General features: G+C 40.8%; 1 protein-coding gene across 1 annotated transcript in view; it reads left to right on the plus strand.

Annotated features, from left to right (window-relative positions):
- Positions 1 to 25,955, plus strand: part of Acaca (acetyl-CoA carboxylase alpha) — a 263,758-nt gene that overhangs the window by 40,849 nt on the left and 196,954 nt on the right. Inside the window, exons 2-3 of the mRNA XM_051183059.1 lie at positions 21,192 to 21,238; positions 24,529 to 24,781. Coding sequence (XP_051039016.1) covers positions 21,192 to 21,238; positions 24,529 to 24,781 — 300 coding nt within the window. The remainder of the gene's footprint in view (positions 1 to 21,191; positions 21,239 to 24,528; positions 24,782 to 25,955) is intronic.

A 25,955-nucleotide genomic window follows, 5' to 3' on the forward strand; every position in this document is an offset into this window, starting at 1 on the left:
AATAGACACGTACTCATTCATAGGTGTGCTTTCTGATGGAGTCACATAGATATGCAAGCCAACATTAAGAGATACCAATTGAGAGGTACGATTTCTAGGAGAGAGGAAGAAACTAGGACTGAATGAGTCAGTGCCTTATGCTGGGGAGAACACTGGACTTCAGGAAAAAGTAGAACTGAGTTCTAGTTCAAGGCTGTTTTGCTACCTTGGGGAAATTACTTGGCTACTTGGGATCTGAGTTTTTCCCTGTATAAACTGAGTCTCAATCAAAAGATCTCTGGAATTCATTTATAGTTTTAACTGGAAGTTCACATGCACATAGGCATACCTATGGAATTGTGTATATTTTCACACTCATGAATAATGGAATGAGTATAATTAAAATGACTTTCTGAGTCAAAGAGGTTGTGCCAAAGAGATACATATAGTGTATGAGTGATACTGTCTGCAGTTGGTAGTCGGTGCTATTGAATTTTCCACCCAGAATTCTCTTAGCAAAGAGTATATAATTAGTATTATATTTTAAGGACTTTTTTTTTTTTTTTTTTTTTTTTTTTTTTAAAGAGGAGGTCTTCCCATATAACCCAAACTTTCTTGAAACTTGTTTTGTATTCCAGGCTGACCTTGAATGCATGATTTTCTTGCTTCTGTCTCCCAATAACGGAGATTACAGGTGTGTACCACTATGCTTGATTCTAAAGACTTCTTGAATGTATAGCTAGGTGAGATCATAAAGAAGAAAACATCTAATTAGATATTTGTTGATGTCCAGAGCCTCCACAGCCTTCCTACCAGCTGTTTGCTTCATTGAAGCCAACATGGGCTTAGCTTGAATGAGAAGGTTCTGTAGGCTGAAACTCTTGCTTGATAATCACATAAAGAGACCTTCCATAAGGGGCTTTGTGATATTTTAATCAAATTATGGTTTAAATAGCATCCTGTGTCCTGATACACCAATACACTTGAAATCTGGCCAAACTGAGCCCCAAAGTCTTGGTGGGAAACATTAGTGGAAGGGAGATCCCTGAAGGGCATTTTGTTGAATAAAATAGGGAGGAGACAAAGGAAGCCCTGGGCATTAAGCCCAGTAGCAAATGTCCCCTGGGCCTGCTCCTCTTCCTCTGCTGCAGTTGCTTGATTCTTACAATGCAGGAGAGCAGATTGAAGGGTTCTGTTGCTTTCGTGGGTTTTCATAGTTTTTGTTGACCATTCTCTTACTATGACCACATGATTCTCTATTCCCTTGTGGTGTTGATACACTCTCTGCTTTTCTGTTTAAACATTTCTGGAGCTGCCATGGGACAGTGCTGCCACCTTGCAGCAAAGGTAGAAGTGCGGCTGAAATCTCATTTCTCACCCTGTTGTCACATGGCTAAAAATGAAATTGCAATTTTCTTTTATAAATCCTAAGGAACATTTTCCGTGTGTGTGTGTGTGTGTGTGTGTGTGTGTGTGTGTGTGTGTGTGTGTGTGTGTGTGTTTGTAAGTATGTAAGTATGTAAGGGACTGAACCTATTCATGGATGCCCTGAAGTCAAATTGAATGTTGAAGCATGGAGCAGAAACTCAAAACTAAAATTAAGACAAAATATATAGTGGTAGAAATGATGTGTCCAGTTCTGACCTCTGAAAGAGAGGAGGTAAGAAGGAATGAACAGTCAAGAGAGGGTCTGGAAGAGGAACCCTTGACCAGAAGCCAGGAGGCCTTTGTTGAAGTTCTAGTTGAGGCCCTATAATTGATGGAATTATTTCATGGGAGTTCCTTAATCTCTTTGGGCCTCCATTACTTTAGTCCTTCTACCATGTATATTCTGGGAGTTGAACTGAGAGGTTGCTAGGCTCAGCAGTAAGCACCTTGACCTGTTAAAACATCTCACCAATCTTTTTAATTAATTAATTTATTTTTTGAGACAGAGTCAAATTTGAACTTACAACAGTGTTTCCTTAGTCTTCCCAGTGCTAGCATTACAGGGATAAGCTACCGTACCCAGCTTAGGGATAACTATTATTTAATTCTTATTACCACAAATGAGTTTTGTCTTTTTTTTTTTTAATATGTATTATGTATACAATCCAGAAAAGGGCACCAGATCAAATTATAGATGGTTGTGAGCCACCATGTGGTTGCTGAGGATTGAACTGAGGACTTCTGGAAGAGCAGCCAGTTGTGCTCTTAACCTCTGAGCCATCTCTCCAGCCCCAAGTTTTGCCTCCCGCCCTCCCCTCTTGGTTTTTTTGAGACAAGGTTTCTCTTTGTAGCCCTGGCTGTCTTCAGACTCCCTCTGTAGTCCAGGCTGGCCTCAAATTCACAGAGCTCTGCCTGCCTCTGCCTCCTGAGTGCTGGGATTAAAGGCATATGCCATCACTACTGGTGAGTTTTGCTTGTTTTAAAAGCAATGTCTTATTAAACATTTCAGGCTGGTCCCAAACAGCTTTACTTGCCAATGTTCCTTGTAGTGAGTTGTTGGTCTGTTTAAAGGCTTCTGGTCTCTGCTCTACCATCAGTGCTGAACATTCACTGATACTCCTCCGATGTCCTACTGTTGTCCTGAGTCATCGAGACACTTTGGCTTTGGTTCCACAGGACTTTCCCCTTCATATGATCCAACAGCTCATAGATTTTTAAAAAAAAGTTTATTTGTGGGCAGAGGTTACAAGGGTGGAGGGCAGACATGGAAGAACTTGGAAATGAGTGGGACTGGGGTACATGGTGTGAATTCCCCAAAAATCAATAAATGTTTAAAAATTTTAGGCTGGAATAAAAAGCAATGGGGAACAATTGTGGCAACCTTCATATTCATTCAGATTTTGCCTCTTATTTAGTATTATTTTTAATTTTTTTTGAGAGAAGGTCTTACTACTATGTAGTCCTGACTGGTTTGCAACTTGTTATACAGACAAGGCTCACAGAGGTCTGCCTGCCTCTGCATCCTGGAATTAAAGGTATATGTCACCACTCCTGGCCTTGTTAATTTATTTTCCTGAGACAGGTTTCTCTGTGGAGCTCTGGTTGTTTTGGAACTCGGATGTGTAGCCCACAGAGATCCTCCTGCCTCTGCCTCCCGATGCTAGGATTAAAGGTTCCCACCACCATCACTCTGCCGCATTGTCTATTTTTTATTTTAAATTCGAAACCTATGTATTCATTTTTTGGTTTTAATCTATCTATCTATCTATCTATCTATCTATCTATCTATCTATCTATCTATCTGTTTTTTGAGACAGTGTTTCTTTACACAGCCCTGACTGTCCTGGAACCCATGTAGATCAGGCTGTCCTGGAACTCACAGAGATTCACTTGCATCTGCCTCCTGAGTACTGGGATTAAAGGGATGCACCACCACACCCAGTTCTATTTCTTATTTTTGCTCAGTACTAATTTTAAAATTGATTCATAATGTTTCATGCAGCAACTTTTTGTTTGTACTTACTGATTTATAATATCCCATTTTATGAATGTAGCAAATTTAAATACTCAACTGTTATTATATTCTTGGAATATATTTGAAGACTTCCCAGGGTATAAAATACAAAGGTTGAAGCTGGGTTACAGAGTATGTAAGTTATGTTCAGCTTGGCTATTTGTAGTAAATTATTTTCTAATTTGTTTTCAATAATAATTTCATTTGTGACATGTACTTGTTCTATATTCTTTAAAAATTTAGATCTGTTCATTTTATGTGTAAGCATTTTGCCTGTATGTATGTATATATGTATGTATGTATGTATGTATATACACCACATACATGCTTGGTGCCCTCAGAGAGCATCAGATCCTCTGGAACTAGAGTTAGGGATCATGGTGAGCCACCATGTGGGTGTTAGGAATCAAACCTGGGTCCTCTGCAAGAACAACAAGTACTCTAAACCATTGAGCCTTAGCTCCTTGTTCCATGTTCTTGACAGAGGGACCAAAGAACTGTTTCAGTGTCACATGAAGTGAGCCTGAGTATCCCTTTTGTTGGTCTCAAAATCTTAGCTCATGGACAGTTTCTCCCTCTGTGTAAGCAAGGGCAAAATGCTGCTTGGTTCTTGCACATGCTCTGCTATCCTGAATTAATAACAGAATTTAATACCATAGAACTCCGAAGCCTGTGGGTACTCATAGAAAATGAGTGAAGGAGGTATAAAGAAGAAAGAGCAGGTATTTTCTCTGTGCCCCCTATGTTTCAAGCTCTGTACTAGAGGTTTTACATTTGGATTATATTTCATTCAAAATATCACTGTATAGAGTTGATTGTATAGTCAAGGACATAGAGACACAGAAGAGGAGTCACCTGTTCACAGTCTAATCAATGACAAGCTAATTAGGATTTATTTATTTAATTAATTTATTTTATATAACAAAGTCCATTTAAATGAAAACAAACATTTATAGACAATATTTGGGAATTTGGGCGTTGTTCTTTCCATACTACTTCCTGCTGGTAAGGGGCGCTGTCATGGGGAATTCGAAGAAGATTCAGAAATCCTGGCTATGGTCTGTAAGGCTGCTTTGTCCAGCTGTTTTGAATGTAGGATCACCTTGTATTCTGTTTCAGGCAGTCTGGCTTGATCAAACCACATTAGTCTGGAAGGAATCCACATCTTTTCATTTTCTGTGGAAACAAAAATAGAAATCCTTTTCCCCAGCTAATTAGGATTTTAAGCCTGGTTTCTCTGACTGAACAGCTCAACTTGGGTTTGTTTGGTTTGTTTTGTTTTTTTTAAATAATGTATAGCACAAAAGAAACTTCCCTTATCTTTGTCTTAGATTACTAAGAATCAATTATTCTCAGTTTGTATTGACCTATTTAAAAGATTTTTGGTGTAGGGTGGTAGCAATGCAGCCTTTAATCCCAGTACTCGGGAGGCAGAGGCAGGTGGATCTTTGTGAGTTCGAGGCCAACCTGATCTACCGAGCAAGTTCCAGGACAGCCAGGGCTGTTACACAGAGAAACCCTGTCTCGAAAAAAGAAAAAGAAAAAAAAAAAAAAAAAAAAAAAGAAAGAAAAGAAAAAAAGATTATGGGCATTCATGCATTCATTCATTGATTTAAACTACATTTCCTTTTGGTTGTCATCATCCTTTGTTATAGGAGGTCCACTGGTGAGCAGGATTTTTCTATCTGTATGAATAGATTGTTTATTAGAAGTGCTTTTCTCTTTAAAGACCGCAATGAAATCTGGTTTAATATCTAATAAAGGAAGACAGGTAGGGTGTCACAAGCCTGTATTCCCTTTGGAGGTATAAGCAGGAGAATGAAGAATTTGGGCTAGCTCAGGCTGTTTCAAAAGAAAAAGAAAATAAGAATAAAAGGATGAAAAGAAGTTGACTAATGGATCAGTGTTCCTTGACAGTAAAAACTGCAAATATTATGTTATTTTTATTAATTACTTTGCAGCAATGGGGGAGTTTAAAGTATTTGAGGGAGAAAAATGCCTAGACATGCAGCAGGAAAAACTCAAGTCTGATATGTAATGGAGAGACAAAAAGCTAAAACAGAGTAATGATGGGGGAGGAAATAATTAGCCAGGAAGTCTTTCATGGCTGTAGGAGAATGAGGTGTGTAGGTTGTAAAGCAGAGTAACACAAGGTCAGAATCCCAGGACTAAGCAACAAGTAACTAATTCATCCTGGTTTTCTGCCTTCAAGTAAAAAGGTCTTTAACATTTTTCCAGGTGTTTAGTTTTTCTGTATGGGTATATATGCACGTTTATGTATACACAACATAACACACACACACACACACACACACACACACACACACACACACACCCCTGTATGTAGGTCTCATGGAAGAAGAAACTAAGGTGTAGGACTGCCTAAAATGCAGCTAGGGACTGGAAGTGTTTGGAATTAGATAATAAGGGAGGAGGGGAGCTGAAATGCCAAGTGAAAACCCAAGTACACTGTGAAAACCCTGGTGTCCATGTGAAAATATCGTGGGCAGTTTCCAGTATAAACACTGTGCTTCATTATGCAATGTAAGCTTGCCTTTCGACACCAGGACCAGTCTTATAAAGAGGCCTCCGTGAGATTTCTGACCTTATGGTGTGAGGTTCCATAAGGCTCTTAACTCTGGACAAACTTGAATAATTGACCAGAACAAAGGGACTGGTGTGCAGATAAGGACTTTGTGCCTTTTATCTTACAACTGGAGCCACAGCTTTTTGGTAAGGGGTTGGCTTTCTTGAATTTTGATCATCAATAGAGCTGCTAGGTAACTTACTGGAGGCTTTGCCTCCCAAAGGCGAAGACAGATAAGCAGAGATCAGTGGCCTCTCAGGTAAAGTGTTAATCTTTCTTTTTCTTCTTCTTCTCCTATTCCTCCTCTTCCTCTTCCTTTTCCTCCTTCTCCTCCTCCCCCTCCTTCTCCTTCTCCTCCTCCCCTCCTTCTCCTTTCTTTTACTTTTTGGTTTTCAAGACAGTGCTTCTTTGTATTATAGCCTTGGCTGTCCTGGAACTCACTCTGTAGACCATGCTGGCCTTGAACTCACAGATCTGCTTGCCTCTACCTCCTAAGTGCTGGGATTAAAGGCTTGTGTCACCACCGACCAGTGCCAATCTTTATTTCAATCAATGAAACACTAAGTAATAGCTATACCTGGCCTTATTCTCAGAGTTTTAAAAAGGAGAGCTAAACTGTAGAATGCTGTCTTTAATATGCACACAAAATTACAGTAGAATTAAAATACTGTATCTTATGCCAGTAACCATATTGCTGCTAGAAGGCACAGAAAAGAGATGTTAAGAGAAAATGAGACTTTCAAGGACTAAAAAGATGCAGAAAAACAGGAGGAATGATAAGTCAGAGAGCATAAGGAAATGTATAAGAACAATTTTAGAGGGGCTAGAGAGATGGCGCAGTGGTGTGGTGAAGAGCACTGACTGCCCTTCCAGAGGACCTGGGTTCAATTCCTAGCACCCACATGGCAGATCACAAATGTCTGTAACTCCAGTTCCAGGAGGACCTGACACTCATGGCAAAACACCAATATACATAAAAATAAAAAATAAAAATTGAGAACAATTATGGAAAATTCTAGAATATTGGGGTTCACTGGGAAAAGTCATCTGATTTTGTTTTATTTTATTTTATTCAGGGTTTCACTATGTAGTCCTGGCTGACCTAGAACCCTTTATGCAGACTAGCCTGCTTTCAGACTTGTGGTGATCCTCCTGCTACTGCCTGGGTTCTGGGATTACCAGTTTGTGTCACCACACCCAGCTAACATCTGGGTATTTTACCTACCAGGCTCCATTTCTATAAGGAACTTTCTTTCCTTTTGTGGTACTGGGATTGAACCTAGGGCCTCAGGCATGCTAGGCAGATGCTTGACCACTGAGCTCCAGCTCAGGGACTATAAAGATACTCTTTCCTTCTTTAATTTAATTTAAGCCTGACCTGAAGATTAGAAATACAGGTGTTGGAAACATTGGTATTCAAGAAGATATTCTGGCAGCAAACGGGAACGAACAATAATGCTAAATAATAAACTTGTGTTGTCAAACTTCATTGTGAACAATGGCCAGGTTTCCTTTTGAAGACTATGCATTTTCCCTTTAAAAAGTTACATATACATACATACGTGTGTGTGTGTGTGTGTGTGTGTGTGTGTGTGAGAGAGAGAGAGAGAGAGAGAGAGAGAGAGAGAGAGAGAGAGAGAGAGAATTGGGAGGCAATTAGTGGGAATCTGTTCTCATTTTCCACCTTTAGGACCTGCGTTTGAACTCAGGTCATCAGAGTTAGTCTTATCCAAACCATTGAGTCATCTTGCCTGCCCCTTTTTCTCTTTTTAACATGTTATTGTATATATTGATTGAATATATTCTTATATACAAATATATGTTGTATGAGAGAATGCAATTTTGTGTGGGGGGGTGGGCATGTGGGTATGAGCATGACTTGGTATTGATGTGCAGGTCAGATAACTTGTGGGAGGCTGCTCTAATTCTATTTTCCAACCTGTGGGACCTGGGGATTAAACTTAGGTCATCATGATTAATGCCAAGTACTTTCACAGGTTGAGCCATCTTGCAGCCTCAAGAATCTACATTTTAAACAAGCACTCCAGTGTTCCTATTACCAGTGGCTAGTGAAATATACCTTGGGAAATACTGTTTTTATCTAAAGCCAAATGGAACTACATGGAAAATTCTAATATAATATTATACATACATACATACATACATACATACATACATATGGGCTTATCTACTTTTTTATGTTCATTAGTATTTTGCCTGCATGTATGTCTGTGTGAGAATGTTAGATCTCCTGGAACTGGAGTTACAGGTAAACAGGCAATTGTAAGCTGCCATATGGATTCTAGGAGCTGAACCCAGGTCCTCTAGAAGAAGAGCCAGTGTTCTTAACTCCAGCCACCACAGGCATATCTACTTTTGAGAATTTATCATCTCTCACATATACCCTTTACAAATTTTCAAGACTATCATCTAAGGAATAAGATATAGGTACTATTTAATAGTGCTAGTTTGGTCTTCCCAAATAGATTGTATTCACTGTAAGGGCAATGATCTCTCAGACTTTTCACCTAATAGGGAAAGAGATCAATGAAGGGAGCCACAATGCTTAGGATTAATTCATGTTACCACTATACGTGTGTGTGTGTGTGTGTGTGTGTGTGTGTGTGTGTGTGTGTGTGTGTGTGTTATCTGAGACAGGGTTTCTCTGTGTAGCCTTGGATGTTCTGGAACTCACTTTGTAGGTCAGGCTGGCCTTGAACTCACAGAGATCCACTTGCCTCTGCTTCCCGAGTGCTAGGATTAGAGGTGGCACCCCGACCCCATCCAGTTCCCACCCCCCTAAACTTGCATTAATTTATGCTGCATTTATTCCTGTGCCACAACTTTTTGTCTCTTCAGATTCTTCTGGAGTATCTTTTTCTTCTGTGCACCTTCCTTTTTCTGGCTTTGGAACAGTTTTTCATTTCAGTGAGGATCATGGTGGGGGTGAGGGGAGGCACAAGTATGGGCTAATTTGGCCATGAGCTCTGTAAGTTTGTCAGCATATCCTAGGTACTTTGTTCACCTGGGTATGTTCAATGACTAGAGATCTTGCATCTAAACCCTTTAGTTCATGCTTTGTATTTTCTAAGCATGCAGCAAAAATTCACTCTTTTGCACTATAGACCCAGTGTCCTGGCCCACTGTTTGACTTGGACAACCTGACTCCACCATTATATGCTAGAAGGGAACACATTGCTTCTTTAAAGAGATATGTTTTAGACACTTGGTGGTTTTTGGAATATGCATACCTTGATGGCCTGGGCAGTTTCACTTTCTTAAAGTTAATATGAGGATTTGAAGCTCTTGATTAGCATGATTTTGTAGGGTCTTCTGGGTCAAGAAAGTAGTGCACCATTTTCATAGGTCACTCAGGCCACTTATAGCTGACTTCCTCTTTACAGAATCTTTTTTTTTTAATTTTTTAAAAAATTGTATGAGTGTTTTTCCTGGACATTTGTTGTGTACCACAACATGTGTGCCTGGGGCCTGAAGAGTTAGAAGAGGGTGTCAGATCCCCTGGAACTGAAATTATAGACTGTGAGCCACCCATGTGGGTACTAGGGGTTGAACCTAGGTCCTCCGGAAGAGTGGTCAGTGCTTTTGTGCCATCTCTCCTGCCACTGTGTGACTTCCCTGAAAAATCTGGAGAGTTTGTGTTATGTCTTTTAGGGTAGTTATAACAAAATACCGCATCACAGAAACAATATAGATTTCTTCATATTTTTGGAGGCTGTTAAGTCCATGATTACAATGTTGGCATTGTTCTTTCTGAAAATTTTCTCTTGGGCTTGTCAATCATTATCTTTTCCCTGTTTTCAGAGGATTTCCTCTGCTTATCTGTGCCTTAATATTCATTTATTTAATTTTATTTATTTTACTAGGGTCTACCCTAAATGATCTTGTTTCAACTTAATAATATCCTTAAAGACCCTATATCCAACCCCCCCCCCCACTTCAGCACTGGGTTTTAGGGATATAATTCATCCCAGAAAAGGCCTCTAGTTTCAGTTTTTATTTGTACTCATCCCTTCTCTTCTACCTGTTAGTCTTGTATGGTCTGTTTTCTCCACCCTTTCTTCCTCCACCTCTTACAGACATAAGGCTTGTGTGGCAAGGATTCATGGAAACCAGCTCTAAAAAGCCTATGGTAGAATGGGCAGGTCTTGGCATGCCCCAAACAGCACAACACTTAGGAGTTCTGGTTCCAGGAGTTACTGGCTTACAGAAACAGCACTTTGCTAGTTCTCTGCTCCATGTCTGTGTTTTATGGTTTTGATAACAGATTCTTTGGAAGTGATCATGGGCTATCCTCAGGTTTTTGTTTTGTGTCCTTCTTCAGTCTCCTAAGGCCAAGCTATGCACAAACTTGAAGGCCCAGTTCTCCTGTGTCTGCCTTGTAAGTGTACTCTTTCTTATAGCTCTTCCATTAGGCCATTCCTTGAGTAGTTCGTTTAAAAATTTTTGACTTTGTGTGTGTGTTTATGTGTGTGGACATTTTGTGTGTGTGTGTTTATGTGTGTGGACATTTTGTGTGTGTGTGTGTGTGTGTGTGTGTGTGTGTGTGTGTGTGTCAGGTGTACCTGTGAACTCTGTTCAGTTTTCTCCTTCAATCATGTGGGTTCTAAGGATAATACTTTGGTCCTCAGGCCTGGTAGTAAATACATTCACCTGCTGAGCCATCTCACTGGCCCTCCCTGAGAGCTGGACTATTTGAATACCTCACTTGAGGATGGAACCCAGGGTCTTGTACTTGTGAGGCAAGTGGTTACATCCCACAGTTCTGAAGCTTAGAGGGCAAATCCCTTATTGTGGCATCCTTAAAGCTGATAAACACCAACACCATTAAGATTCCTAAGGGAGAAGACTGTACCACTTAAAAGGTAAAAAGAACAAGAGGCAACTTAAAGGTTTTTAAAGTTCCTTCCTTGGTCACTTCTCCGTGCCAGCTACAGAGTACTACTATGAAGAGGCAAAGCTTCCCAGGTCGTTCTTAGTAAGTCAAACATCTTGTTAAACCAGAAAGTCTTGCCCAATTTTTTTTTTTTTTTTAAAGCTCCGAGTTTCCTTTGTTCAGCTGACATTTATCCCAATGACACAGTTACTGTTAAAATATAGGTCACTGTTTTGTAAAATTCGCTAATTCTCCAATTTGTTTCCAATCCTTATTACTTCAAAAGCCAGTGGGTAAATTCTTGGAGAAGATGCCACCTAATGGTAATGAGGGACCCATTGTTCCTGTTGACCAATCTTAATATCTTCCTGTCTTCGCTTCCATCCAAGAATTTATTTCCTGGGGTGTGGCTTTCCACCCTTTTCACTTTTTGCCCTCTGGCACTGAAATACTCTTCTGGCCAAGATGTTCTCTGCACCTTTCCTGGCCTTCAGCACAGGCTTGTGTAAGGACTGGGAAAAGAACTCTGGGTACTCTTCTGAATTCTTGCAATAGGTTAGAACTCACCCCATTCTTGTCAAATGGATTTCCTCTCATTTTCATTGCACCTACGCCCAATAGCTATATTGTGTTGGGAATCCTTCCAGTCACCATTAACAATACACACTGCCATGAAAGTCTTGCTGTGAAGTGGCAGAACTAGAGAAATTTGTTGGCTTCACCTCAATAGGCTTGGAGCAACCCCAGTAAAGGATGGAAGGCAATCTAAGAAGTCAGGACTCGGCACTTAACTGTTGAAGGCAGGCATGAGACCGCTGTTCTTTGTACCCGGCCTTGCCCAGCAAACTTTCTTTACTAACATTTCAATACTCTAGGATTCATCAACAGCTCCTTTGCAGCAGACTGGGGAGCTAAGGTGATGGCTTAGCTGCACTGGTTAGCCTGCACCAACCTGAAGGCAACTGGATGGGCATGATACCGACTTCATTAGTGTCAGGATTAGCAATGCTAGGTTCCATCCAGGTAGGCCCGTACATCGCTTACTGCATAACTTGGCCCCACTGGGTTCTGGGTTCCCTTCCCGCGCTACTCGCCACAAATCCTTGCTGGGAGGTTCGAGCGGAACCATGTCATCCACTCCGCTCTCTGCCGGGAGGTGGAGCCGTTGGGCTGGCCCCAAACCCTCCCAGGCAGAAGGGGTAACCACCACGTCCCGGACCCGCCCGCCCTCGCACCGCTCGGCCCCGAATGGCAGAGCCGCGCTCGGACCATCGGCATCGCCTCACATCGCCCCGCCCCGTGCCGCGCGCCCATTGGCTGACGCCGGCCGGAGCCCGCGCCTCGCCCCCTTCCCCTGGCGCCGGGACCGCGCGTCTGCCCGGAGCGGGGTCGGAGGTGAACGGCCTGGAGTAACCCCGGACGCGCGCGTACCTCATGGGGATGGGCGGCTGAGGTGGGCGGCCGGGAGGGGGCGGGCCAAGGGCGGGGCAGGCCGCCTAAGCCCCGCCCTCCTGGGCCCCGGTGCCCGGCCGGCCTGCCGAGCGCCTGTCAGCCATCGCGGAGCCGCCGGCGTCGCCTCCCTCCCAGCACGCCTCGGCGCAGGGGTTCCGCGACCGCCGGTCGGTGCGTGCCGCCAGTCTGAGGTGAGGGAAGGGCCGCAGCGCCACCCGGAGCGGCCCGGGCCGGGGAGGGATAGCCGACAGGGGGCGGCCTCAGCCTCCGCCCGCCAGCCCGCCTGCCCGCACGCGGTGGGGCTCCATCCCATGCAGACCCCGGGCCGGGCAGCTGGGTCCTGCTCTCAGCTCTGCGGCCTCTAGGTCCCCTTCCCCGAGCTCCGCGTGGAGGGCTCTGGGGTCCGAGGCTGGCGGGCCGAGACTCCGGAACCTGGTCGGAGTCCCGCCCAGGGCCCATAGGGAGGACCCGGTGTGTCCGCCCGCCCGGTGCTTGCTGCCACTCGCCGGGCTGACTCTGCGTCCGACCCTGGGCTCCGAAAGAGAGACGAGCACGTGGGAGGCGGGTGTTGAGGGCCGGGTCTGGTTGCATGGAAAGTCTTGTTCCTCTCTTCTGGAGAGGTGTGGGGCGCAGAGGCGCGGGCTGCTGTGGCTCTCACTGTGCCTTTGTATCGCGTGGAGAACCCAGGCCAGGCGGGCTGTCCCTTTGCCAGTTCCTGCTCGCAGAATCTGAGGGTTTCTAGAGGGAAGAAGAAAGTAGTAAAAGCGTACTCGCTAGTTCTTAACTCTTCCCCTTGGCGTTCGTCTGGCTGGTTTAGAGCAGCTGTTGGAAATAGGACTAAGGTGATAGGAAGATTTCAGAGGAAAATGTACGTGGAGATTCTGCCCACATCTGGGCCAATATCATTTTTGGATTTGAGTATCCGGCAAGTGGACACTTGCAATCAGCTTTAAAAACCAGGGGCTTCATGTAGGCCTTGTGGGGTTTATAAAAGCATATGGGAGTATAACGCCCTAGGGGAAGTAATTTTAGATGGTTTTCCTGGGAGATTTAAGACAAATCAAACGACTCTAGGATTTCCTGATTCCAAGTCTACATGAAATGTTTCAGAAACTTCCCAATGTGCAGAATAAATCTAATGACCTGGCCTTCACTCTCAGAAGTTGATCTCTCTTGACTTTTCTGTTTCATATTTTTCCCTCTAATCCTACAATTCAGGCTGGGAAGTATGCTTTCCTTGGTTACATAGTTTCCTCTCTTAGGGGATAGGAATACCCTAATTTGTCTGTTGCTTCATGGATGGGGATGCCCTTGACATCTGGCTTGGGGATCTCTGTGCTCGCTTGACAAACACTTTTTGGGGAAGCATTGTTGTTTTAAGCAGCGTAGGTAGTAGGTGCCTGCTTGCAGCAAAGTAGCAAGTCTCTTCCCACTTCTTTGGCTTCCGTTGCTTTATTTCTAAATACTACTTAAGCTTTAAGAGGAGTATTGGTGTGATCCCAGTAATAACTGACAAAACCTGTGGGTCTGTGAAAAGATGTCAACAATAAAATACTAATTTCCGAAGCTGCCTGTGTTTATTAATGTTGTGAGATCTTTGTTATGTTTTTACCAAGGTAGAGTAGAAATATGTCAAAGTTAAAATTAAATTGTTTTGAAAATGGGAGGAAAAGTTGGGAAATAGTGGGCTTTTCACCTTATGAATTTGTACATCAGACCGTAACTAGGTAATATCAAAGAGCTGTCGTTGTGAAAGCTAGCCTTGGAGAACTCTAAAGTGCTTCGAACAAGTTCAGGTGTAGAGCACTTTTCAGTTAATGAGTAGGAAAATTTCACCTGTCATACAGACTGGTTTAACTGGTTGGAAGCTAGTGTTTTGTTTTTTGTTTGGAGGGTCTGCATGCGTTCAGCCTTGAACTTGGAATCCTCCTGCCTCAGTGTCCCAAGTACTAGTCATGTACCATCATACTTTGTTCTGTTTCCCTTTTTTCTCTCTCCCTTCCCTCTTCCCCTTGCTCTCTTCTCTCCTCTTTTCCCCTCCCTTTCTCCCCTTAGGATTTCTTTGTATAGTGTGTAGCCCTGGCTGTTCTGGAACTCACTCTGTAGACCAGGCTGGCCTCAAACTCAGAGAGATCTGCCTGCCTCTGCCTCCCAAGTGCTGGGATTAAAACCACACTTGGCTTTTCTGTTATTCCCTTTTTTCTTGTTTTACATTTATTTGTTTTCTCTGTGTGTGTGCATATGTGTGGTCACAAAGGTGCTAAGAGGTGCATCTGTGGAGGTTGGAGGACATCCTTCGGGAGTGGGTCTTTGGGTTTGAACTCAGGTTGTCAGGTTCCACAGTGCAAGTCATGTGGATGTCAGAAGACAGTCTGAAATCTGTTTTCTCCTTCTATGTCATGTGAGCCTTGGGGACTGAATTCAGATCATCAACTCAACAACAATTCCCTTTACCAGCTTAGCTCCCTCCTGGAATTGTAGGGGTGCACCACTCTACCAGCTTTACTTTTTTACATTTATTTGTGTGCTTGTCTCTGTGCGTGCTCATGTGTGCTTGTGTGTGCTTGTGAGTGCACTTGCATGAGGTCAGAAGACAATTTGCAAGAGTTTGTTCTCTTCTACTTTGTGTGTTCCTGGCAATCACCTTTATGTGCTGAGCTGCCTCCTTGGCCTTCTCTCCTTTTCTTTTTTTCTTTTTTCTTTAATGTAGTGCGGGGGATTGAATTTAGGGCTTGTGGATTCTAAGCAGGCACTTCACTAGCTCAACATCCTCAGCCCCATTGCACCTTTCTTTAAAATTAAGGCATTTCCAACCTACAGCCCCCAGGCCACAAGAGTCCTATGAATAGGACCAAGATATTTGTAGATGACATTATTTTGGAATGTCTGAAATATTCCTCTTGGTTAGTTTTTTTGTTGTTGTTCTGCTCATTTTTATGCTGGCTAATACCTTAATTATTGAATGAGGAAACAAAAATAAAAAATTGTGTAAAATTCATTTAAATTTAATGTTTCTACTTGGGAGAGAAAGGCTATTTTCAGCAATTTGGAAAAAATTATTTCATCATTTTTCATCATTATTGAACTTTCTTGTTTTTTTTTCAGTTTTTCGAGACAGAATTTCTTGAAATCAACTCCAGCTGTCCTGAAACTAGCTCTGTAGACCAGGCTGGCCTTGAACTCACAAAGATCCACCTGCTTCTGCCTCCTGAGTACTGGGATGAAAGGCAAGTGCCACCAAAAGTTAAAGGCCTAACTTTTAAAAAAATTATTTATATGTGTGTTTGTATGGCACAGGAGGGAGCAAGTTCAGGCCAGAAGACAATTTTGGGGTTTTCTCATTCTCTTGTTGTTGCCAAAGATTGAACTCATGTGGCCAGGCTTGCTCTTGAAGCTTGTCTGCTAGTTGAGCACTCTTAGCATGTTCTTAAAGATTAGTAACCGTAGAAGTGTAGAAGCCATACACAGAGCATCTTTCCATACATTTAAATCAATAGGTTTATGAAGAAGTGAATAAACACTGAAGTCACCTTGGCTGAAAAGAAAAACCTTAATCACTGTTGAGGGGATTACCATTTGAAGGTAGTTAGTCCTCATTGATTATCTACTTTAACTGATTCCTACTTAAGTAGTTTGTTTTTAATTCCTGAAACTACAGTGAGAATTCTCACCTTTACTTGAATGTAATGGTTTATTTGACATGATATAAATGAACTTGACAATAGATTTACAAGAATGTTGCACTTGCGTGAAGACTACATCTGATCTGGCATAAGCTCTTACAAGTTTAGCCAGTTAATCTTCGTTAAGTGTGTTCTAATGATTGAGTTCTCTTACCAGTTTGTCACTTATTCAAGTTGTCATTACGACATCTGGTTTTGGGATGTTTAAGGAGATGGGTGAGAAGTAGTTTCACAATAAGGGATTTTATTAGGTTCGGTGGCCCTTGTCTGTAATCTCAGATCTCAGGAGGCAGAAACAAGAGGATTTCCCTGAGTTTGAGGCCAGTGTGGTGTACATAGCAGGTTCCAGGTGAGCCAAGGACTGCGTTAGAAGAAACATTTCTCAGAAAAGCTAACAACTGAAACAGACCCAAAGGGACGTTAATCTGTATACCTAAAGGTTGACAGCCTCAATTGAGGCCACTTTCCAGTGTTGTTCTTTGAGACAGCTTCATTCCACCCTTCCAGCATTCTGTTTGAGTCTTCCTTACATGAAGAACTACAAAAATAGTATTCCATTACACTGGATATTGGAGTCACAAAGCCACATGTACAAGTTATGAAGAGGTCATCTTATAATCAGCCTGTATAAATAATTTTCTTTGACATGGTAACAAAAGTTTGAAATTTTTGAATGAACTTGTTAAGTTTGAAGAATGACCTGTCTGGGCAGTGGTGGCACATGCCTTTAATCCCTGCACTTGGAAGGCAGAAATAGAGGATCTGAGTTTGAGGACAGCTTGGTCCTCAAAAAAAAAAAAAAAGTCTATTACATAGGAAAACAAACAATGCTAATGTGTGAATATTTCCATTTTCTAAATGCTCAAGACAAGGGGTCATGGCATCTTGGATTAATGGGAAAGATGGCTACTAAGCTTATTTTAAAATCTTCAGTTAATGATGCATACACAAGTTAATTTCAAAATTTAAGTACAAAAGAGTAAAGCAATGTTTGTCCTCCTATCTTCATTTTATAGCCACTTTGTTACCCACGCCAGAAGCAATGGTTTTAATTTCTTTCTTTCCTTTCTTCCTTTCTTTCTTTCCTTCCTTCCTTCCTTTCTTTTGTTGTTTTTTTTTGTTTTGTTTTCTGAGACAGGATTTCTCTATGTAGCCATGGTTGTCCTGGAACTCACGATGTAGATCAGGCTGGTCTTGAATTCTTGAGGATCTGCCTGCCTCTGGCACCCTAGTGCTGGTATTAAAGTCCTTCAGCCCCCTCCCCTTTAATTTCTTACTAATTTTAACTAATTTTAAATAGTTTACTGATTTGTCCTTTGTGACATCTTATAAGCTGGCTTAGTACTCACTCTGTAGGTCAGGCTGACCTTGAATTCAACAATCCTCTTGTCTCTTGTGTTGGGATTAGAAACTCCTGGTACTTCACCCAGGTTGTTTGATTGTTTTCAGACATGGTTTTACCTAGTTTACTGATGGTTTTCAACTCATATTATAGCCATTATAGCCAAGGGGCTGTGATGGCTGCTTTTTCTGCCTCTTCCTCTAAGTGGGGTTATTAGTTTGTACCTCCAAGCCTGGTTTGGTTAGATAATTTACATTAAATGCTATATGCTATAATTTTTTTTTTTTTGATGCAAGTGATTTTTTTTTTTTTTATGTAGCCTTAAGTGGCCTAGAACTCAGAGTTCCACGTGCCTCTGCCTTTCAAGTGATGGGATTGAATGTGTGCAAATATTATACATCTCTTAATGTCCAGAAATTATGTGTATTACACTTGTGGTTTGGGGTCACCAAGTCCTGGATTAGAGGACTGGGTATGAGCCATACCTTACAGCAAGTTCTTCTCTCCATCCCTCCCTTATATTTAATCCAGGGCATCATACACCCTAGATTAGCCCTCTGCCACATTCCTAACCTTGCTTATAGTTTAAAAAGTTACATGGTCTATAAAGTTGACTAAAATCCTGAACATTCCGACTTCAGTTTTTCTTGGTAGATAATATTTGTGATATGTAGTTTTGTGTGTGAGTAACATGCTCGTCTTGTTGCATCTTGATTTTTCACAACTGTTAAACATTGCTATTGGTATCTTATGATAGATATTGAAGATTTGCCTCTCAATCTACTCCTTACCTTCACGGTTCATCTTTATCTTTCCTATATCTATCTAGATGAGTTACTTTATAGCCTTATTTTTAATCAGGAAGCAGGAAGTTTATATTATGTGTAAATGCTATATAGGATTTAGTTGTAGATTGTGTGTGTGTGTGTGTGTGTTTTCCTGGACAGCTCTTTCTTTGGAGGTAATAATGGCCTGTATTTCTGTTGTTAGCTTTCTGTGAATTTACCATATATTAACTCTTTATGAGTTTTCTAAATATCTTAGGGCACTGATATGAGCCAGATAGTTTATTAATTTTCATCTTATAAAAACCTTCTCTCAGACTTCTGGCTGGCTCCAGCCTATGTTGCTTGCCTCATGCATCTGCAACTTAATGGCCATCCTGGACTCCCTCAGCATCACCCTAGGGATTCTCTTTATCATCTCTTCTGCTGATAGAGTATTCATATTCCATCTTCCACACTGCTGGTTTATTATACCCTCGTCAGGGTGAAGAATATCCTTTAGTGGCATCCTGAGAAAGAATATATGGAAGGTTAAAATTTATAACATTTTACTAAAAATTTTCAGCTTACAAATAATAATGCAATAAACACCAATGTTCCCTTCACCCAGATTCATCAATTTTTAACATTTTGCCACATTTGCTTTACTGATCTCTTGTGTTTTTTTTTCACGAGTCATTTCAACTAAGCTGAAACACCCATAAATACTTCTGCTTATTTCTTCTAAGAATTAGGATATTTTTTTTGTTTAATTATTTATTATGTCCCCTCCCCCATTTAACATGATTTTAAAATTATGTAATTCATATTCCAATTTAAGATTACTTACTCATCATCTCAGTAATAGCTGTTTGTTGTTTGTTTTGTTTTGAGACAGGGTCTCATGGTGAAGCCCTGACTGCCCTGAAACTCACTATGTAGACCAAGTTACAAAAATCCATGCTTGCCTCTGCCTTTGAGTGCTGCAATAAAGGTGTGCATCACCATGCATGGGCTTAAATATCTATCTATATCTATATCATCTGTCCCGATTGAAGAGGTTATTAGCGCTTGTGACAATGTGCGTGAGCTTTCCTGACTGTAATCTTCGCCACAGGAAGATCTGGGTGGAAATGTAGGTAACCTCAGTTAACACTGAGTAAGGTCCCTGCTAGTAATTGTCTAATAACCCCACCCACCCCAGTGCTTCAGCTGTTCAGATTCTGCAAAACATCTTGTGTGAGGTCTTATTATGTTTACTTAATTATGGTAAGAGTACCTTTTACTCTTGTTGGTATCTCCTCCCACGCCCACCCCCCATCACCCCCCCCCCCCAATCTCCATCTAGAACCTCTTTGACCTCTCTGGAGAATCAGGCTGGTAACTGGCTTCACTAGTTGCAGGGAAATCAAATAATCTGAAGCTTCTGAAACAGACTCTCAATCAGTCCTTTATTTAGTTCTTCTGTGCACGGGTGAAATGTTTCTGATTTAGCACGTGTGGGAACTTTCAGGAGTCCTTTTACCAATTGGGTCCCAGGGATCAAACTCAGGTCTTCAGGCTTGGTGGCAACTACATTTTACTGAGCTATCTAGTTAGCTTCATACCAACTACTAAATCTTTTTTTAAAATTTTTCCTTAACATTAATTTATTGGCAGGAAGTGTGTGTATTTAAGCCATAGCATGCTTGTGGAGGTCAGAGGGCAATTTGCTATGTGGGTTCTGGGATTGAACTGAGGTTGTTGCCAGACTTGGTATTAGTGCTTTTACTTGTTGAGCCATCCCTTTTTTTTTTACAAAAGGTCTCATGTAGCCTGGGCTGGTCTGGAATTGGCCATTCTGCTACCTCAACCTTCCAGACACTAGTTATTATCAACTGAATTTGAAATTAAGATATCTAAGGTAGGGTGAATATTATCACAGCATGTTGTATGAAACTTTCAAAAGAACCAATTAAAAAAAAATCTGGGGCTGGAGAAATGACTCAGTGGTTATGAACACGGCTGCTTTTTCAGAGGACCCTGGTTCTATTTTTAGCACCCATGTAATGACTTATGAAGATCTTGCAACACCAGTTCCAGGGAATCTGATGCCCTCTTCTGGCCAACATGGATACCAGACATGAAAGTGGTACACAAATGTATATGCAGGCAAAACACTCAAACACATAAAATAAAAATAAAGATAATGCAGATGCTTGCATCCCTCCAACTGCAGATTTTATTTAGTAGATTTGGAGTAGAATTAACACATGGGTATTTTAGAAGTTTATTTTTTACTCATTTTGTATTTTGTTTTGTTTTTGCTTTTTGCAAAAGGACTTCATATAGCCCAGACTGGGCCTAGATCTTTTTGTGTTGCCAAAGGAAACTGAACTCCTGATCCTTCTTTCCCTACCTTTCAAATGCTAGGATTGCAAGCATAAGCCGCAGATCTGACTAACTACACATGGGTAATTTTGCAAAGCTTCTAGGTGTTTCTTATACATAACCAAAATGGAGAGTTTCTTCCCTGGATATTTTTAAGTTCTTAGCTTAAAAGTAAACCTAGGATTTGGGAAATAGAGACTTTTTTTTGGCCCTTTAGAGTTTCATGATTTAGTATAATGGGAATGTTGTACTCTCTGGTTTCTAGTCTTTGTGGATATTTATGACCATTTGGAAACTTTCTCAACCTGAGTTTTACAGAATCAAGTTTTTTTTTCCCCATTGCCTCATTTTTAATGAAATGTTGGAAGTAATAAGTGTAATGCATTTATTTTGAGTATAAGGTTTTTTTTCAGAAAAGTTATTTTATGAAATAATAAGCTTGAACTGTTTATTAGAAACGATAAAAGTTCCTGAATATGAAATGCTTTTGTTTTATGTAATTAAGTAATAAACTACTGAACTTTGTGCTTCAATAAGGAATATTTACAAGAAAACATGATATTCTGAATTTTACTATTTTTGTACTACACTGAATAAAACTAGAATTGAAAAAAATTTGGGATTGAAAAAGCAAACAGAAAAAGCAACCTTCAAATCTCCGTTTTTCTCTTTGTTTAGTTCTTTTTGGAGGCGGATATCTGCTGAGACAATAAGAATTATAAGAGGTCAGTTTCAAATAATACTCTTTTATGTTTATAACGTAGTAAAATTTTCATGTGCTATGTTCAATGTGGAGTTTCTGTTGTCTTCAACCAAGAATCCTGGCAAGTGAACAAGTAGTCTGACCACGGTGATGACCCACTCCTGTCTCTCTAATTCAGGACTAGAATCAATGGAAATGGGGCAGGCTGTGGTAGCTTCTAGAGTGTCTGGGCGGCTACTCAGTGATTTTCCAGGCATGACCTCCCTTTCTGGTGGTGTGCATGCTTGTGCTGGGGAGCAGTGTTCCGAACAGGTGCTTGCTGCTGGGCAGGTGTCAGAGCTGTTAAACACTGAGCTGCTTCCAGTCTGTGTAGCCCTTAGAAAAGGCCTCCTGGTACTGGTAGCTAGTAGAGGACAGCTTGAAGCTGGCCTTGTTGACCTTTCCTCCTTTAACCCAGGGGCTCTGTTTTCTTAACAGTGGCCTTCCATGATTTCAGAGAATCACTACTTGCTCATGAATTTTATTTTTGTGACCACCAAATTTCAGTCAGATTATAAATTAGTTTGTTGATGTGTGTGTGCCTTACTAGTTCATTATGAAAGCAGATGTAAGCCAGGTGTGGTGGTGTACACCTATAGTCCCAACTGTTGGGAGATAGAGGCCAGGCAAGGAAAACTCAGCTGCAGAAGTTCGGGGTTAGCCTGGCTATGAGATGCTGGTTCTCCCTTGCCTTCTCCCCCAAAATTGATTTTCTGTTGCTGTATCCTAATATGCAAAGTGGTCTGTATACTAGAATGTCCCTTTTTTTCTTTTCCTTTTATTCCCTAACTCCCCACCTCCTTTTTTCCTAATGATTTGGTTTTCTTTTAGACTGAACTCCATACAATTTGGAGACTTAAAAAAAAAAAAAGAAGAAAGGAAGAAAGAAATATCATGTTGAAATGTAAATGTATAGTAAATTTAGACATTTTTTTTTCCTCTCTATTGCTGGGGTTTGAAACAGGGCCTCCTGTGTATTAGGCAAGTGCTTTACCATACGTTACTCCTCTGACCTAGAACTTTTACATTTGATGTTTTGTTATTTTTAAAGTGAAATAATGGGTTTCATTTCAACATTTATCACACGTATATATCATTGTATCATTCATTGTATATTGCTCATGTTCCCTCTTGTACTGTCCTTCCCAGTCCCTCTTTCCACTCTTACTTATCCCTTTCTCATCTCAAATACTCATTTTCTATTTACAGGTCGTGTGTGTGTGTGTGTGTGTGTGTGTGTGTGTGTGTGTATCTATATATACACACACATGTATATACACACACCTATGTTTAAGTCTAGATTTTACATGGATTCTCTTATTTCCCCTGTGTTATCCTGTCTTGTTCTCTTCCGCCCCTTCCCTTTATACCTGTTCTTCTCCCTCTCATTGTCTCACTTTTGTATTTATGCTGGTTTCAAAAATAAAATAAAAGTTAGTTTCAATATTCTTCAGTTGCCTTCCAGAATGTTCACAGATTCTTTGTTTTGATTTTTTCTTTTTTCTTATTTTCCGTGTATAATTGTGTATTGCTGGCAATTTGTTATTGTTGTTTTCCTCTTGCAGCACAGTGGTTGTTAAACTTTAGGTTTTGTTAAAACACACTATTATACTCCACTCAGCCTAGAGTTTCTGAAACAGTTGGTCTAAGATAGGTCCAAGAACTTGCACTCTTTTTTTAAGTTCCCCAACAAGCAGCTTCAGGTCCAGGAATCAGTCTGAGAACCTTACTGTCCTAGCATTTGAAAACACTATTTTGTCTTTAAACAGATAAACTTTGGTTTCCAAATTACTCCAAAAGAATGGTGAATGTATAATTTTAACATACTCATTGTTATTTTCAAACATTTAAAAAATATTCTGGTGGCAAAGGAATGTAACACCAGTGACTCAGGAGGCTGAGTCAGGAGGATCATATTTCAAAGCCAGCCTGGTCTAAGACCAAGTTCAAGGTCACCCTAAGCAATTTGGTGTGACTATCTTAAAACAAACAAACATACAAACAAATAAGTTGGAATGGGCAGAGGGTATTGCTCAGTGACAGAAGACTTGCCTTACAGATGCAGGCCTGGGTTTAATCTCCAGAACCATTACCACCCCCTACCAGAACATTGATATTTTCTTGTCTGATATGATCACTGTTCTCCACATACTTTTGTGCATGATAGTGGCTAATAGCATATAAAATTTATCAATAAATGCATTGTTTTCTAATAGTACCATATCTTGAAGCACCTTAAAATTAGGATTGGCAATATTTTTCGGAATTTAAATGATTGGTTAAGCCCTAAATTGTTTAGTACCAAATTGATAAATAGATTTAGCCCTAGCTGTCCTGGAACTGGCTTTGTAGATCAGGCTGTCCTTGAACTCCTAGCGGTCCATTCACCTGCTTGTGCTTCCCAAGTGCTGCAATTAAAGGTGTAAGCCATCATGTCCGGCTGATGTAAAGTTTTTAAAATAAATATTTGAAGGGACAGAATACTTTTTAATTTAGTTTTGTGTTTTCTTGTTATGGAGCTTTGAACTGGTAAAGCTTGTTTGTTAGCTATTGATAATAGCTAATCTTGACTAGTAAGGTACTGTATCCAGAAAAATGGTGTTTAAGATGATACATCCACTACTTTGAATACATATTTAAAATTTGGTGGTAGGATCACTTCTACCAATTCTGTGTACAGAATTAACAACAAAAAATAACATTCAGGGGTAGAATTTGAAAATATTCATTTTGAGGGGGGAAAAAGCCATGAGGTTTTTTTGTTTGTTTTACTTAAAATGTATGTGCTTAATAGAATTCGTAATGTTTTATTTTATGGTGTTTGGAACCAGGTGATCATTTTGTAGTTTAAACACCAAATTTTAAGCGATTGCTAGTCTCCCTAAACTCCTAGCACTCACTACCCACAGTGCTATGGATATGTCACAGTTTCATCTCAAAACAGGTTTTGCTTACAGTGAAAGGTTCCCATTGATCATAATTACCCCTTCAGTATCTCTGAATCAGTGGAGAGATGGAGAGTGGATTATAGAGTGAGAAATATTTCTCTGGGGAAAATAAAACATTTAATTTGTAAGCATAGTTATCACAGTCTTTCTTTTTCCTCCCTTGGAGGAAACCAAAGTGCTGGAGTAGAGTAGCTAAGGAAGCCAGTTTTCAGACTCTGTCAGTCTTCTTCCCAAGGACTGTTTGTGGTTTATAGTTTATTCTCTTGAGTGTCCTCACCTGTATGTTATGGCCAATAGCTTATTTTTCTCTTAATTTTCCCCACAGCTCTGAGAGCTTATTTTGAAAGAATAATGGATGAACCATCTCAGTTGGCCAAAACTCTGGAGCTGAACCAGCACTCCCGTTTCATAATCGGGTCTGTGTCTGAAGACAACTCGGAAGATGAGATCAGTAACCTGGTGAAGCTGGACCTACTAGAGGAGAAGGAGGGCTCCCTGTCACCAGCCTCTGTCAGCTCAGATACACTTTCTGATTTGGGGATCTCTGCTTTACAAGATGGTTTGGCCTTTCACATGAGGTGAGAAGAGTTCCTTCATGGGTAATGTGTTTTACTCTGTCTTATTTTCACTCTCATGTTCTGAAAGGAAAAAGAAAATATATAAACGTCGTCTCCATTCACTAGGCTCACCTTCTATGAATAGGAAATTACACACTTATCAGGTTTGGGGAATTTCTTTTCCTACATGTTCCTCTTAGCTTTTTCTCATACTTTATGTATACTAGGTCCTTCAGTATGACCCAGTGAATGAAAGTTAGTTTGAGGAATTTCAGTTTCTGTAGTACTTTGATCAACAATGTTGTAACTTTGGTTGATTGATAGGAATTTTGCAGGTTTGGCCAAATTTGTAGTGTTTTGTGCCTTCCACCCCCAACCCACCCCCATGCTAGAGATTGAACCCAGGTCTTACACATGGTAGGTAAACATTCATCCACCGATCTACATCATTAGCCTTTGTGGGTTTTGTCTTGTGTTTTGAGGCAGGGTTCCATTAGCCCTGGTTGAACTGGAACTTCTCATGTAGAGCAGTCTGGCCTGGAGCTTGTTGAGATCTTCTGTTTTTGCTTCCTGAGTGCTGGAACTGTACATAGTACCTATGGACACTTTGCCTTTTTTGTTTGTTTGTTTTTTTTTTTTTTTTTTTTTTTTTTTTTTTTGAAACAATGTCTAATGTACCTCCCCTGAATTCTTGATCCTCCTGATTCCACCTTCTAAGTGCAGGTATTGCAGGTTTTGTTTTTAGTTTTGTTCTGGGACAGGGTGACATGTAACTCAGGCTGACCTCGAACTCACTATGTAGCCCAGCCTGACTTTAAATTCCTAAAGTTTTCCTGCCCTGGACTTTGGGGTGCTAGAGTTACTGAAGTGCTAGGGTACTTGTATGAACAACCATGCCCTTTGATTGACTAGGTAACTAGTTTAGTTGTTTGCTTTTCCGTTTTTAGATATAAAGAGTTTGGGTCAGATCTGTTTATCATTCGTTTGTGAGTAAACCTTAGGAAATAAAAACCTCATGCCTAGAAATTACACACACACACACACACACACACACACACACACACACACACACACACAAAAGGAGGGGAGGGGGCAGAGAGGGGAAGAGAGAGAGAGATGCTATTCAGGTGATTCTAATGTACACTGAGGGTAAATATTATAATTCTAACCTAGATATACACAGGGTAGGCCCTCC

The sequence above is a fragment of the Phodopus roborovskii genome, unplaced genomic scaffold, assembly GCF_943737965.1.
Source record: "Phodopus roborovskii unplaced genomic scaffold, PHOROB, whole genome shotgun sequence".
NCBI classification, from domain to species: domain Eukaryota; kingdom Metazoa; phylum Chordata; class Mammalia; order Rodentia; family Cricetidae; genus Phodopus; species Phodopus roborovskii.